The 15,686-nt window shown below is 38.4% G+C and overlaps 1 protein-coding gene across 1 annotated transcript in view; it reads right to left on the reverse strand.

Moving 5' to 3' along the window:
- Window positions 1-15,686, reverse strand: part of OVCH1 (ovochymase 1) — a 67,119-nt gene that overhangs the window by 42,362 nt on the left and 9,071 nt on the right. Inside the window, exons 6-13 of the mRNA XM_067698609.1 lie at window positions 14,380-14,520; window positions 14,139-14,269; window positions 13,310-13,400; window positions 11,913-12,041; window positions 10,308-10,382; window positions 9,047-9,227; window positions 2,759-2,831; window positions 2,135-2,330 (exon numbers count right to left, since the gene is read on the reverse strand). Coding sequence (XP_067554710.1) covers window positions 2,135-2,330; window positions 2,759-2,831; window positions 9,047-9,227; window positions 10,308-10,382; window positions 11,913-12,041; window positions 13,310-13,400; window positions 14,139-14,269; window positions 14,380-14,520 — 1,017 coding nt within the window. The remainder of the gene's footprint in view (window positions 1-2,134; window positions 2,331-2,758; window positions 2,832-9,046; window positions 9,228-10,307; window positions 10,383-11,912; window positions 12,042-13,309; window positions 13,401-14,138; window positions 14,270-14,379; window positions 14,521-15,686) is intronic.

Consider the following 15,686-nt stretch of genomic DNA (forward strand, 5'->3'; position numbering starts at 1 on the left):
CACGGCATGTGGGATCTTCCCGGACTGGTGCACAAACCCCCGTCCCCTGCATCGGCAGGCAGACTCTCAACCACTGCGCCACCAGGGAAGCCCTTATTATTTTTTTAATGTAGTAATCTAATACATAGATAATTTAATGTATTTAAAATCCTCTTTTCAGGGACCATCCCTAACAATGTTGCTTATTACCATGTCTCAAAACTGAGAACTTGTTTTCTCTCTGAGACTAAAAGACTGAATTCACCTTTTATAAAACTGTAACCACCTCCGTCGTCTGGTGGTCATGGAGTTGGTGAAGGTTGAAGATGTTAAAGAACAGGCACATTTATTCAAGGGCTTTGAGCCCAGTGAGTCAATAAAAATTTACTGTTTCCTCTATGCTAGGTAGATGCTGAGTCCTGCAGAGAGAGCAGTAAATTAGGCAGAGATCTGCCTTCAAGAGGCTCCCGCTCTAAGGGGTGGGATGTAGAAAATGATTCTGTAAAATATGTTAAGTCCGTTTATGTGGAAGGAGATGATAAAACCAGGTAGTGCAGAGAGTGAAGGAAGGACAGTCCTGCTGCAAGAAAGGGGTCTGAGAAGATTTGAGTTGAGGATGGAGTAATGAGGAGGGGCTGTGAGAAGACTGGAATAGGAGTGCTCCGGGGCCAAGGAAACAAAGCACAGAGCTTGAGAAAGAAAGAAGACACAGGTCAGCCAACAAGGGGACAAAGGAGGAACTGAGGCTGGAGAAGTATGGGGAGGTCCAATGCAGAGCCTTCAGTGCTGGGCTAGGAGTTCAGATTGTATTCCAAATGTAACAAATAAGCCATTCAAGGTTTATCAGCTGAGCCACACTGATTTTAAATCCCACTTTTGATATTTATTAGCCATGGAATTTTAGCAAATTACTTAGACTTCAGGGCCATAATCTCATTTTCAGAATGGGAGGATAAAATCTCCTCATATGGTGGTTGGTGAAGATTTTAGGAAAATGCAATTTGGCTGCAGGTAGCACAGTAAGCTGAGAACATGAATACTGTATGAGGTCAAAGATATCTCACCTCCTTCAAGCTCACAGACTTTCTCATTATTTTTCTTTAAATTGAAGTATATTTGATTTACAATGTTGTGTTAGTTCCTGGTGTATAGCAAAGTGATTCAGTTATATATATATATATATATATATATATATATATATATATATATATATATTCTTTTTCATTATAGTTTATATATAAACTATATATAGTTTATATATAAATTTTTCCATTATAGTTTATTACAAGATATTGAATTTAGTTCCCTGTGCTATACAGTAGGACCTTGTTGTTTATCTATTTTATATATAGTAATGTATATATGTTAATCCCAAACTCTTAATTTATCCCTCCCCGCCCCCTTTCCCCTTTGGTAACCGTAAGTTTGTCTTCTACATCTGCAAGCTCACAGACTTTAAATGACATATAAACAGAAGGAAAATATAAAAGAAAATAACTTTATACAGTGAAAAGAAGCAGGACACAAACATCAACCCATTCAGATCTTTCAGTATTTCACTATGGCGTTAAGAAATCTAGAATCTAGCCCAGGGGTCATCAAACCCCAGCCAACAGGCCAATTTCATGCCAGGCCCTAACTGAAGCCTATTTATTACAAGCCTAGTTATTACATCCCCAAGCCTATTTATTACAATCTATCAACTAATTCTGATTTGTACATTTTTTAAATGGTTGAAAAGAAAATCCAAAAAACGAATAACATTTTGTGACAAGATTATTGTATAAAATTTAAGACTCATGGACAAGTTCTGTTGGAATACAGCCACATCCATGCTATAACATATTGTCCATGGCTGCTTTGTGCTACAACGGCAGATTTGAATAGCTGTGAAAGAGACCACATGGCTTACAAGGCATAAAATACTTCTATCTGGCCTTTCACAGATCTAGCCTACCTATGATTAAGTCACCCTGATGGAAAAATATAAAACAGCTCATTCTCTAATTTGATGAGCTTTACAGCTACATAAAACATGGTTTCAATGTTTCAGAAGGAAGAAGGGCTAAAGCAGATACTACTTGATATCATTTCCATGACACATTCTCAAAACTCTCAACCAGCAGTGATGTTTATGCAAAAGTAAAATGTTTACCTTCACTAACACTTCCCCATCCAGTCACAACACAGATCTCAGAGGAAAACAGAGGCTCGGTGCTGTGCGGGAGACACACTGGCCTCACCACTGAGTTGAACTCCAGAGCAGAGCTCAGCTGTATTAGGGCGATGTCAGAGTCAAAGGTCAGTCTGTCAAAGTCTTCGTGCACCACAATGTGTTTTGCCCTTCTCACCTGTATTGTTAGCAAGCAAGAGATTACAAGGCAAAGTCAATGAGTTGAACAACTTCCTTGTATACTGGTCCAAAATAATCTTAAATCTCTGCATTTCCACACATCAGTAATGAAGATGACTTTGTACTAAATTAAAAAGGGCAATCTCTGTTAATAATTTACAGGAGTCCATGCACTGCTTTCTGAGGACTGGTGGTCCTGGAAAAACCAGACTGTGGTGGACTTGTGTACATGGACCTGAATTTGCACTTCCTGACTCACCTCACCTAATTTTCAGATTAAATGTGATCTTAAATGGTATCTTTAAATGTTAGTATAAATGATAAGTATACGAGGGCATTAGGGGATTAATAACTACATGTTTTAGCTAAGTGTATTCCCTGGCATGTGAAAATTTAGGCAGAATAACCATTAAAACCATTTCTCACCTGCTCAGTTGGTTCCTTCAAGGTTCTGTCATGGTCTCCAGCAACAATGGTCCACAAGAGTGGATTATTTTTCCTGGAGAGAGAAGAACAACAAAAGTTTGTCATGAAAACACATTTTTCACCATTTGGTCTAACCCCTTCTGGCCCTACCAACATGCACTGTTCAGTTCAGTCAGGGGCCACCCACTACCCTGTCTGGCACCTTTGTGTAACCAGCAATGCTACACTCTGCCTCCTGACCTACCTGAGAACAAGTTCATAATTGTGTATCTTGCCCCCTTCTTTTGGCCATAAAATGTCTTTGGAGCCCTTATCAAATATCACCAAAGACTATTTTTAAGTTAAGAAGGAAAAAAGAAAAGTTAGAGCTTATTTTAATTTCATAGTGATATTAGGAATGCATGAAAAAAGTTACCTTCATAATGAGGTAGATTCTGGTCCATGTTTTACTGTTAAAAGTATCCAAACATTATATTACAGGAACCAGAATTGATGAAACTCAGGTTAAAAAAGAATTTGTCAATTCAAAAATAGGTAAAATTCACATATAGTGTTAGAGATCAGGGCACTGATTCCTGTTAGAGGGGTGATCGTTGGGAGAGGCTCGAGGGGGGCCCCTATTTGTTTCTTGATCTGGGTGCTGGTTACATGGGTGTTTGCTTTGTGTAAATTCCTCTAACTGTACTAAAGATTTGCACACATTTGATATACTTCAAAAAGATGTTTAAAAATTTAAATGTACATCCATTAATTTGCCACATCAAGATCTCCAGGGCTCCCCTGGTGGCACAGTGGTTAAGAATCCACCTGCTAATGCAGGGGACATGGGTTTGAGCCCTGGTCCAGGAAGATCCCACATGCCACGGAGCAACTAAGCCTGTGCTCCACAACTACTGAGCCTGCGCTCTAGAGCCCGCGAGCCACAACTGCTGAAGCCCACGTACCTAGAGCCTGTGCTCCACAACAAGAGAAGCCACCACAATGAGAAGCCCGCGTGCTGCAACGAAAAGTAGCCCCTGCTCGCCGCAACTAGAGAAAGCCTGCGTGCAGCAATGAAGACCCAATGCAGCCAAATATAAATAAATAAATTTTAAAAAAAGATCTTCAGTTGAAAAAATATCCAAGTAAAGAGTCTCTCAATTGCCAGAAGTACACTGTCACTTCAGCTCAGAGATTAAGTTTTCATTTCTCAAAACTGTTTCTTCAATAAAATTTATTGAAATTATTTTTCAATACACTTTATTCAAAGGAGATGTTTCTTAATACACATAGGCATCTTCTCTCTAGTCATAACCATGCTCATTTCAATTTCTTGCATGATGAGTCTGACTCATTCATGTGTTTCAATGTGCCTCTATTAAGGGAACTAACTTAGGTAAAGTGCCTGGCAAGTACTCTACAGATGGTAAAGACTCCATAATGGTAGCCATTTATTATTATCATTGTTCTTATCTGTCATGCACTCTAATGGAAGGATCAACTTTGTTCTCAAAGTCACCCTCTAAATCATTACTAACTTATTTCTTAAAGCTGTTACCAAGCTGTTGTCCTAGAATCATACCCCTGCCCTTGCCTTGAAAGGAAACCAATTGCTCGTATCTAAGTCTCAGGAGGAAGCTGCAAAGAGAAAAACAAGAACTGGTTAGACCCAACTAGGCTCAAGATGGCGGAAGATTTGACTTCCACTAGACCTTGGACCTCATTATACGCTCATTGTAATACAATAGCTAAATGACGTACCCACCAGCGCCATGACAGTTAATGGTTGCCATGACAACACTGGAAAAGCCCATACAAGAACTGAAAACGAGTGCTGCATCAGTTCCAGGTCCAAACCACACCCTTGTTCTCTGATAAGTCATGGATATTCCTCCCACTCTTTCCAATTCCCTCCCTTTTACTTCGACCCTCCTATATATATGGTGTCTCCACCAGAATTGGGTTAAGAAGTTGAATTTCAAACTAAATTCCCACTTCTCCATTCTTCTGCCATTGAACAAAGCTTCTGCTGTCCCAGTCTCAGCATTGGTTTCATGATTGGCTGTGTGAATCCGAGTGGAAAAAGAACCTCCCTGGCTGAGACAAGGGGTGTCCCGGCATGTGTCCAGGCGACCAATTTAATGACAAATTCATTCTACCTTTTTATACAGAGAATAGTGTCCACAATACAAAGAAATAATAAACATCATGGTAGAGTTGATAATGTAGCTCACAATCTCTAGTGAAGAAATTGTGCACAGTCATCAAATATCCTTTTATTTGGTAGAGAACACTGTAAAAAGTATATGACAACACAACGTACACTTTATAAAGCAACAAAGCTTGAGATTTCTCCAATATGGGACAATAGCTGAAGGTATCAATTTATGAATTTCTCTAGCCTTTCTTCCCACTTGTCCATGATCAAGCTTCATTTCTTGTATCCTTATGGCCTCATCCCCAACGCAACAATGGGACATGTATCACTTACTGCAACAGGAGAAGAAAGAGTAACTGCTAAGTTACAGAAAGGGGCTGAAATTGAAAAAACCGCTGATTTAGGTTTGAGACAGAAAGATTCCAATGCACAATTGCAAAGTGAGTTTAGTGCCCTAAAGTAAGTTAAAAATCCCACATGATCACGAAGACCAGAGTGGAGTCAGCAAAATAAGAACACACCAGGTTTTTCCTAAGGATAGAACAACATTACCCAGGAACTTGTTAGAAATACAGACTCTCCGGCCCCACACCAGACTTTAAGTCAGAAACCCTCCAGGCAATTCTGATGTTTGCTGAAGTTTGAGAACTAATACTAAGGGTAACCAGTGCCAGGGACAGTAGTATATGGGAGGTGATACAGTGTTGCTGTCAGTCAGTAGTATATGGGAGGTGATACAGTGTTGCTGTCTTTGGAGCACTACCCAGCAATGCCAGCCAGCCTGGCACCTGGTGACCTTCAGCAAAAATGATGTCTATCTCAGCTCCCAGATTTTGCACACTTCCTCAACTGGCTCATCCCACAAGGCAAAGCTGCCTTCTCAGTGGATTTGGATACTCAGAAGCCCCCTTCTATGGAGGATGGAGCCCTGGATGTCTATAAGATTGATGAAGTTGAGGCAGGGAGAAGCAAGTCCTTGAAGGAATCAGCTGAAGAGCTCCCTAAAGGCAAGGCATGAAGGGAACATACTACCTTGGTTATACCAGCATATCAAACACTTCTGGGGTAAAGATCTATATAGTTCAAGCTTCAAAAAGATATTTTTCTGGTCAAGTAAGTTAGGCAACTATGAAAAGTTAAAGAAAAAATGAGGTGCACAGACATTTTTCATATCAGTATAAATACAAGGCACAATGTTTTGTGCAAAAAATTATAAAATACTACAAAGTACATTTAATGTGCATAAACATTAATGGAAAATCAGATAATTAAAACATTTTAATATTGATTACTTCCAGAGAGGCGGAATGGATTAGTGAAATGGAGAAGGTAGTTTAGATTTTACCTGATAACTTTATTTAACTGCCTTTTAAAACAAACATTATTACTATTTTAATGAAATTTTACAAAGAAACCAAGAAGGTTCACTAATGATATTGGACACAAGTTCTTTTTGTGGTTAACTTAAATGGTTCACAAACATTTTTAGCTGACTCTGTTTATTAATCTCAATTGACTCATCAAGTTGACTATTCTACCTTGTGAAGAATGGTTTGCTGTGGTCTGTATCTTGCTGCAAGGAGTCATGGTCCATGACATTAATTCAGGAACAGACTAAACTATTTGACAAGGGAGTCTGCCAAAGCTTCTGCTGTGCCTCTGGTATCAATACTAATAGCTGTTTTCTCCAATGCATTAATTTTCACTAATTAGTCAGCTATAACTGAGGCTTTTCCATGGTACATAAAAATGCACTTTGATAGAATTCTTATAAAATGGCTTCTCCAAGGGCAGAAGGTGTTAGAATGAACCATGTGGTTACTGGATTGAGTTGGAAATATTCGCATGAACTCATGTTTACTTTAATATAGGTACAGATAGATAAATATGTTTATATAAGTGAGTTAGTATGCATACTTACATTTTCTAGCTCTTTCAGCTAAGAGGGCCTAGAAACAATAGCCCCTAGTAGCAAGCAGGGTGCCCAGCACCCAGATCTTGACTTCTCATGCCATTCTCCAATAAAATGAGCCAGGGCTCACGGGAGAAATGGCTGTTTCTAGGACTGAGAGGGGAATACCTAAGATGAACCTGGAGCATCCTGTTGTGTCACAAAGGATGGGGGAATATCAAAAAGACAAGAAGCCACTCTGAAAGAACTCACAGTAGTCAAAGCTGGAACAATTTGAGCCACAAAATAAATATACAGTATTTATAAAAATAAATATTTTCAAGTCCGCACCGGTATAAATACATGATTTAATAAATAAAAGGAAGAGAAGAGGTAAATCTCGCATACAGAAGAATTTCAAATAATCTTTGTAGGAAGCTATGCGCTCAAGAAGGTGGAGCTTAAGGCCCAACTGTTTGAGTGTGGGCTACCCTTAGCCACTTGCTTCCAAAGAGTAGGTAAGGATGGGGGGAAGATGCACCTTTACAGTGGAAACACCTGGTAAACACTGCCTGGGCCAGTGATGGAGGTTAACGTCATCATTGAGAAGTCATGTTGACAGCTTGTACCCTTGATATGATGTGATAAGAAGAGCATGTTGCCTCTGTGTTCCTCCTCCCCCAAATCCATAATCCCAGTAAAACCATGAGAAAAACATCAGACGAACTCAAACTGAGGTACATTCTACAAAATACCAGATGAGTACTCCTAAATACTGTCCAGGTCATCAAAAACAAGGAAAGTCAGTGAGACTCAGAGCCAAGAGGAGGCGAAGGAGACAGGACAACTAAATGCACCTTGGTGTCCTGAATGGCAGAGGGAACAGCAACTACACAGACCTTGCGAAAGGAACAAGCACAGCATGTTTGAGGAAGGGGGTGGGTCCACCGGGGACAAGCAGGGGAGGGGTCAAGATGGAGTCAGGGACAGGGAAGGGTTCTGGACCTTGGCTGTACATTGGAATCATCTGGAGAGTATTTATTTATTTATTTACTTTGAAGTATAGTTGATTTACAATGTTGTGTAAATTTCTGCTGTACAGCAAAGTGATTCAGTTATATATATAACTGAATCAGTTATATATATAACTGAATATATATATATTATATATATATATATTCAGTTATATATATATATATAGATACATTTTAAAAAAATATTCTTTTCCATTATGGTTTATCATAGGATATTGAATATAGTTCTCTCTGCTATACAGTAGGACCTTGTTGTTTATCCTTGGGAGTATTTAAATTTACAGTGTCCAGAACCAACCCACAAGTGATTGCCTTAACTAGTCTGGACTGAAAGTGAATTAATTACAGTTACACACACCCACATGATTTAATCTATATATGTTATAAAGATAAAAGCAAATCACAGAAGAATATAAACTATAGTTCTTTTATATTAATATCAAAACCAGGAAAAACAAGGCGATATACTGGTTTTAGGGATTCATAGATGTTAAAACAAAAAAAAAAAAGCAAAGGAATTATGAACACAAAATTTAGCATAGTGTTTACCTCTTTGGGAGGGGCACTAAGGGGTTTTGAAAGGAAAGTGTAAAGGTCCTTCTTACGCTAGGTAGAAGGGACACAAATATACATTTACTAACTATTCTTTAGATTACATATGTATATTATGTACAGTTTTTCATATCATGGCATAGTTTACAATTTAAAAACACAGAAAGTTCAGTGATGAAGGTGTGGATTATCCTACTGTGCTCTCCACTGTCGTGAACCATACTTTAAAAGGAACAGCGCTAAACCAATCCAGGGTAAGGTACATTGCATGGTGAGGCCTCTGGAATTACAAACAATAGAACAATGAGCATTTAGCTTAAGGATTAAGTTAAGGCAATGGGAGAGGGCTGTTATGTGAAAAAAGAAAGAAATTGAGTTCTTGTTTTCTGGAACTGCAGTAAATTTAGATCAATAAGTTTCTGCTACAGAGAAGCAGACTTGGGCTTAACATAATCAGAGATCCCCATAAATGGGATGAACAATTTCAAGATTTGATTTGCTTTTTCCTCACTGACGTTGTTTAAATAGAGGCTAGGTGGACCTGGGGCAGAAACACTGAAAGGAAGATTCATGCTTTAGAATTAGTCTGGATGATTTTAGAAGTTAGACAATTTTACTTATGTCCTAGGTACGGTACATGAATACATTAGTAAAATATCATCAGTCTCACTCACGATTGCACACAATGGGCTGCAGTCAGAATCCAGCTAGAGCTGATGATGGCACCTCCACACTGGTGATTGCCTAGAAACCTCAAACCCACCTGCCATGGCCAGCAGTGGGGGCAGGCTTCCTCCCCTCCTGCAATTCTCCTGGAAAGCCACTGGGGACTAAATGGAGGGATGCCACAGACACCTACAGCAAAGGAGATCAAACTAATGACCCATCCAACTGAAATAATTAAGAACACACTCCTCCCCCAATGGCTTGCCATAGCCAACAGTAGTAATTCCCAAATATCAGATGAGTTTCATGAAGATACAGATTCCTAAGACCCATCTCTGTAGAATCCGACTTTAAAAGCTTGCCTAGGTGACTCTGCTAAGCAATCAGGTTTTTAGGTACTGGCCTAAAAAATTATATTTCTTCATTCATTTAACAAATATTTATTTAGGGTTTGGTGTTGCCAGGCACTGTTCTAGACATTGGTGACATATCAATGAACAGCATACTGTAGACAAAAATCCTGGCCCTCATGGAACTTACATTCTAGTAGGAAAATTCTGTTTGTTAGCAAAGGATACAAGGTTCTTTATTATACATCCTTGTTTAATCTCTCTTTCTCATTGTATAAAACCATTTACCAATCCCCAAACACACCAAATTGGCTCAGACATCCAAATGCTGTTCTCTTGTCTGGAATACTGCTGTGACTCAGATCAAGTACTATCTTCTCCATAAAGTCTTCTCTGACTCCCCCGTAAGAGGCAGACAATTTTCCCTCTTTATAGCTCCCTGTGCAACTTTCTATTGATATTAAAACCCATCAACTAGAACATATGAAATACATGCACACAGAGCAATGAAAGTTCGTAATATTTAACCAGACACTTAAGATTATAATGAAGTTAAGAGTTGCAAGTGTGTTAAAAAAATGAAAACAAAAAAGTTTTGTTTTCACCCTTTGCCCCCAAATGCAAAATCATATTAAACATAGAATTTAGGAAGATATTTTAAGTTTGCATAGGAATAAATGAGGACAAGGAATGCTCTCTGTACCTCTTTTTTCCTGTCATAAAGCTTATTTCTTCTTCCCTCTATCTATAAGTCTATACTCAAACCCAAACAGGGTTCTGGAAATTTCACGGGCTTAAATATAAAACTCATTCTTGCTCACTGTGAAGCTATATCAGTGCAAGATGAGGTTTCTGTAAAGAGACATCTAGTTAAAGAAAGGAAATTAAACAAATAAGAATCACATGGTCATCAACTCACCATATGGAATATCTTTTGTAGAAGATACAGCATTGGTTTTGGAAGATGACGTTGATCCAATTTTGTTTAATGAATCTGCAGAGGAAAAAAATATTAATTGAAAATATTTAGAGTAGCCTATAGTAGCTGACCCTACTTGCTTACATGGTCAATCATAGAACTGCTCTTAAGTTGATCTAACTACTACTATCTTTCAAATGTTATGTCAGATCCCATACATGTGATTTGGTCATATATCTCATAATATCCCTGTTGTACCATTTTAAGCATTTCTTCCTTCCTTGGCTCCATGAAATTACTCTCCTGGTTTTTAAAAAATATATCTATGGTCATCTTTTCCCAATCTCAGTCTTTATTTCAGGATCCTATTCTTCATTCTGAAAGATATTCCACGAAAGTACTGTTCATAGCCCTATTTTTATTCATTCACATATATATGACTTCCAAATGTCCATCTTCGATCTAAATCTCCTTCCTGAATTCTGGATCTAGGACTGCTAGATCTAGGACTAATTCTAGGACTGCTGGATACCTCCATCTGAATCTCCCACAAGCTCATAAAAATCCACATATCTCAAATGGAATCAATTTATTTTAACAGTCAAGATGGTCTTGTTATGTTTCTCTGTATCATTTAATGACTCCACAATCCATGCAGCCACTCAAGTTAGAATCCTGGAAATCATGCTGGAATTTTTCTTCTTCATATATCTCCTTCCCCACAACATAACTAATCAAGCAATGTCAGAATAAATTCTTACCATGATGTCCTCACTACTCTCCTTGTGAGTGAGCTCACCCCTGACCTCTAATGCCATCTTCTACATTACCACTAAGGTTTGAATTCTGGCTCCACCTCGTGCCAGCTATGCACCTTGGGGAAAGTTATTGAACTCCTAAGCCTCTGTTCCCTCATCTGTGAAAAGGGGAACAGTATACAAACCTCTTAGGTTTGTACTGAGGAATAAATGTAATAATACATGTGAAATGCTTAGTCCATACCTGGTACAGGGTGAGTAATCAATAAATGTTAAATAGATATGCTGTCACTGTGGTACTTAACATTTAATATCCTGTGTCCATCATGATCTAACTCTCGCCTTTTTTATCATTCCCTCCAAAACTGCAACAAAATTGAGGTATTTGTAGTTTTCTGTACAACATCCATTCTCTTTCACATTAGGGTCTTTGCATATGATATTCCTTTTGTCTGAGTAAAGGCTACTTTATTTTCTAGAATGACTAGAATCATACTAATCCTTCAAAGCCCTCAAATATCCCAAAACAGAGCCAATCTCATTTCTGAGTTACACTCTCAAATCTGAATTATCTCCTTTTCATATAAGGTGCTTGGAATCTTTTTTGATCATCTAGTGGACATAGTTTCTTGGCATCATCTGAAGTACTTTTTAAAGCACAGGTTCCAGGGCCCCATTCCACATCTACAGAATCAAAATCTTTGGGGGTGGGCCCAGGAATCTGCATTTTAATTTTGCTACCTAGGTGATTCAAGCACCCTAAATTTAGGTAAACATGGTTAAATTATCTTCCCTATAACCATTTCCATAAGCAAAATATCACAATCATACAAGTGTTTATACTCACCTAAGGGTAAAACGCTGAATCTAGCCTTGAAGCGTTGGAAATTCTTTTCACCATCACTTTTAAAATGAATCACCATCATATTACCAGGACTGAATACCCGAGTAGCATTCAAGATTTCACAAAGCTTGGCTGTAAAAGTTTTAGGGAACTTTGCTTTATAGTTACAAAAAATTAAAAATCAGAAAACAGAGGTAAAACATCATCCAATTAATTTTCTTCCAAAAAGTTTTGTTTTCTCCAACTTTGCTTTGTACCCTTCCATTTCACGTGGGAATCAAACACTAGTTTCAAGATAACAATGTACTATAATTTTATCTCGCAGGAAAAACTCTATAGATAGGGCAAGAATATCTGACTTTTAGTATGCATAGAAACCTCAGTTGACTGTTAATTTACAGACAATGAGAAGAGGTGAATTAAAGAAAATCCCAGGGGCTTCCCTGGTGGCGCAGTGGTTGAGAGTCTGCCTGCCGATGCAGGGGATGCGGGTTCGTGTCCCGGTCCGGGAAGATCCCACATGCAGCGGAGCAGCTGGGCCTGTGAGCCATGGCCGCTGAGCCTGTGCTCCGCAACGGGAGAGGCCGCAGCAGTGAGAGGCCCGTGTACAGCAAAAAAAAAAAAAAAAAAAAAAAAAAAAAGAAAATCCCAAACTTGGTATTCGTCCTTCCAAACAGAGCATGGCTACACTTTATGTGATAGGTAACACATAAACCCCACTTTATATGGGTCCCGATCTGTTGCATCCGGGAATTGGGCTCCCTTCACCTGCTCTGACTATCCAAATAAACATTCCAAAATTATCTATATTCCTGGTCTCCAACCCACACTACACCTAGCTGAGGGACACACAGTAGGTGTTAAGGATGTGGCAACATGGCCAGAAGGATAATTTTTCATACACAGTAAATTGGTAGGTCAAAGCTGAAAGTATATTTGAAGATTTAGTTCAAAATTTAACTTTTAGGGCTCACGTAGAAATTATAGCTTTGAATAATTTTTGAATAATTTTTTTCTGGTTACTTTTCTTGGACATAAAAATGAATATATCAGCAATTGAAGGGATTAATACAGAAAAAAAAAGTTTAAAATTTTACCTTAAATCGCTGCTAAAATTTTACTGTGTTAACATTTTCTTTTTTCCCTGGGACCTCCTTTTCACCTTCCAAATATTCTGAAACGTTCTTCAAATTTTGCATGTTTCTATTAAAAACTTTACTGGTAACTCAGTTGAAGTGATAGATTTCAAAGCTAAAGTTTTATGGCATCATGAGTTCCCAGTATAAGAAATTCATATCCCCACTCTACCTCATGGTATCCAAGGAAGCCAGCCAATGCTCCAACTACTCTGCTTTGTCTCATACTTTTCAGATTAAATTTAAAGGACAGAATGTTACCACCCAACCCATGTTCCTCTTCAGGATCACCATAAATCACAACAGCATGAGTACCGTTTTGGTTAAATTCAATACTAAGGTCTTCAAATGTCAGCTGTATAAATTATAAACATAACCAGAGAAGTGGTCAAAGAGAAGATACAAACTTTTAAAGTTTCCCTCTATACGTTAAAGGGCTCTCAGTCACGCCCTCATATTCCGTTGGTAGAAGGGTAAACAGCTGCAGCCTCTTTGGAGGGCAATTACTACCAGATTTAAAGACACAAACCCTTTGACCCAGTGAGTCCACTTCTGGGAATTATATACATCCACATCGTCCAAAAACAGTGACACAGGAACATACCAGCATTGCTGGCATGGGCAAAGACTGGCAACTCACTAGAAGTCTGTTAATAGGGAACTGGTGTAAGAAATTAAGGGACATCACACAATATAATTTAATGCAGTTGTTGTAAAGAAGCCCTCTGGGCTTATCTAGAAAGATCCTTGAGATATTTTTAAGTAGAGAAAGCACTGCCAAGCAATATGAATATATATATGTTTGAAAATGCTCAGAATCTCTCTCTATGGATATTCCAGAAACTTATCAGTGTTTGATTTCAGGAAGAAGGATGGGAGTTAGCTGAGTAGGAGACTTACTTTTTGTTTTAGTCTCTTTTAAACTGTTAAAACATTTTAAACTACATACAAAGATCCCCTTTTAGAGTTAAAAAAAAAAAAAGCAAATAGAAGATCTTAATCATAAGACAATTTAACAGTCCTGATGAAGCAAGTTCTGCTAAACACACACAGCTAATTTCTTGATGAAGTAAAGGTCTCCTTAGTTGCTTGCCTTTATAATGTGTTTCTCTGGATCATGAATCAACCAGTGACACCCTACATTCCTGGGATACAGGTGAGGATAGCTGGCAGAGTGAATCATCCCTTCCACCACCAGCACAGCCCCACTCCCACATCCTGAACCTATGGAGGTGTTGTGGAAATCCTAGGTGAATAGACAAAGGCATTCCCTCTTCCTCACCCTCATATCACAGAAAAACAGCAGAGAATTGCATGCCTGATTTAATACCTACCTGCTTCTGAGTTCTTCCGTATAGCAGTAAAGGTAAGCTCAAAGCTGCTGCCACTGTTGTCTGTATCAGAAACAAAGGTAACTGTGGCCTCATTGGTCTCTGTCAGCAATGGTGAGGGCAATATATTTCCACAGACCTTACCTTAAAAGCAAAAGAAATTGAAATAAGATTACTGAAAAATGATGGAAACAAACTTAGACACGTGCTTTTCTGATACTCCCTTCCATGAACTCCCTGTTCTAAATACACCAAAGTATACAGTAGTCCCTTTAATTCATCCTACACTCTGCTTCAATAATTTATACTCCATTTACTTCCTCATACCCAATCTCACATGTCCACATTCTACTCATCCTTCAGGGTCTAACTCAAAGTCCAGCTCTCCATAGACATTCCCTGACAACCAATGGAAACGAGAGCTTTTCTGAACCCCACGGCACATATCCTACTCCACGCCATTTCCTACTTTGTGGTACACCTTTATCTACTTCACCAAACTGCAAGCTCAGTAGGGCAGAGACTGCTTTTACTCTGTATACACTCAGTACTTGGTATGATATCTGGTTTAATGATTGGTTTAAAGAATGATTACTGGGTAAAAAGGCCTGAAGCATGAAATCATTTAGTCAATAAATATTATAACCCTTAGCACAATACCTTGACTATAGAATTCTGTCAAATACTTCTGAAGAGATATTTATACTAATCATTGGCCATATGGAGACCTAGAGACCGAGGTCTATGCCAGCTCCAGAGACCTTCTATCACGCTTAACACATAATATTTCAATTAAAGTAAATATATCAGTTATGCTTACATAGCTTATAAGAGGTATTCAATAAAAGAAATGAAATGACATGAAATTACCTATGGTCATGAGAAAAAAGAACATTATAAAATAAGGTAGAGTTCAGTGTGTACAGTTAATATGTATAGATAAATATACATCAAAATGTTAGCAGCATTTACCTCTAGGTGGTAAGGTTATGAATGGTTTACATTTTCTTCCATATGCTTTCTGTCTGTACCAGATTTGGCAACCATGCACCCGCTTTTGTGGTAAGAAGGAAAAAACTGACATGGCCTTGAAGGGAAGTTTCTGACAATTGTGAGATCAATTTCGTTCAACACTGCTATTAAACTTGAGAAAGGAATCGATAAACCTCAGGAAATATGCTGGTCTTTGCTTCCACTCTTACCACACACACTCTTGGCCCCTTCAAAAGGGCACAGTTTGCAAAATGAAATAATTTCCCTGTGTGCAGAAATCTAATTTCAGATCCTTTAGCCCCTCTTTGGCTGTTTGG

This window comes from Pseudorca crassidens, chromosome 11 (genome assembly GCF_039906515.1).
Source record: "Pseudorca crassidens isolate mPseCra1 chromosome 11, mPseCra1.hap1, whole genome shotgun sequence".
In the NCBI taxonomy this organism is placed as follows: domain Eukaryota; kingdom Metazoa; phylum Chordata; class Mammalia; order Artiodactyla; family Delphinidae; genus Pseudorca; species Pseudorca crassidens.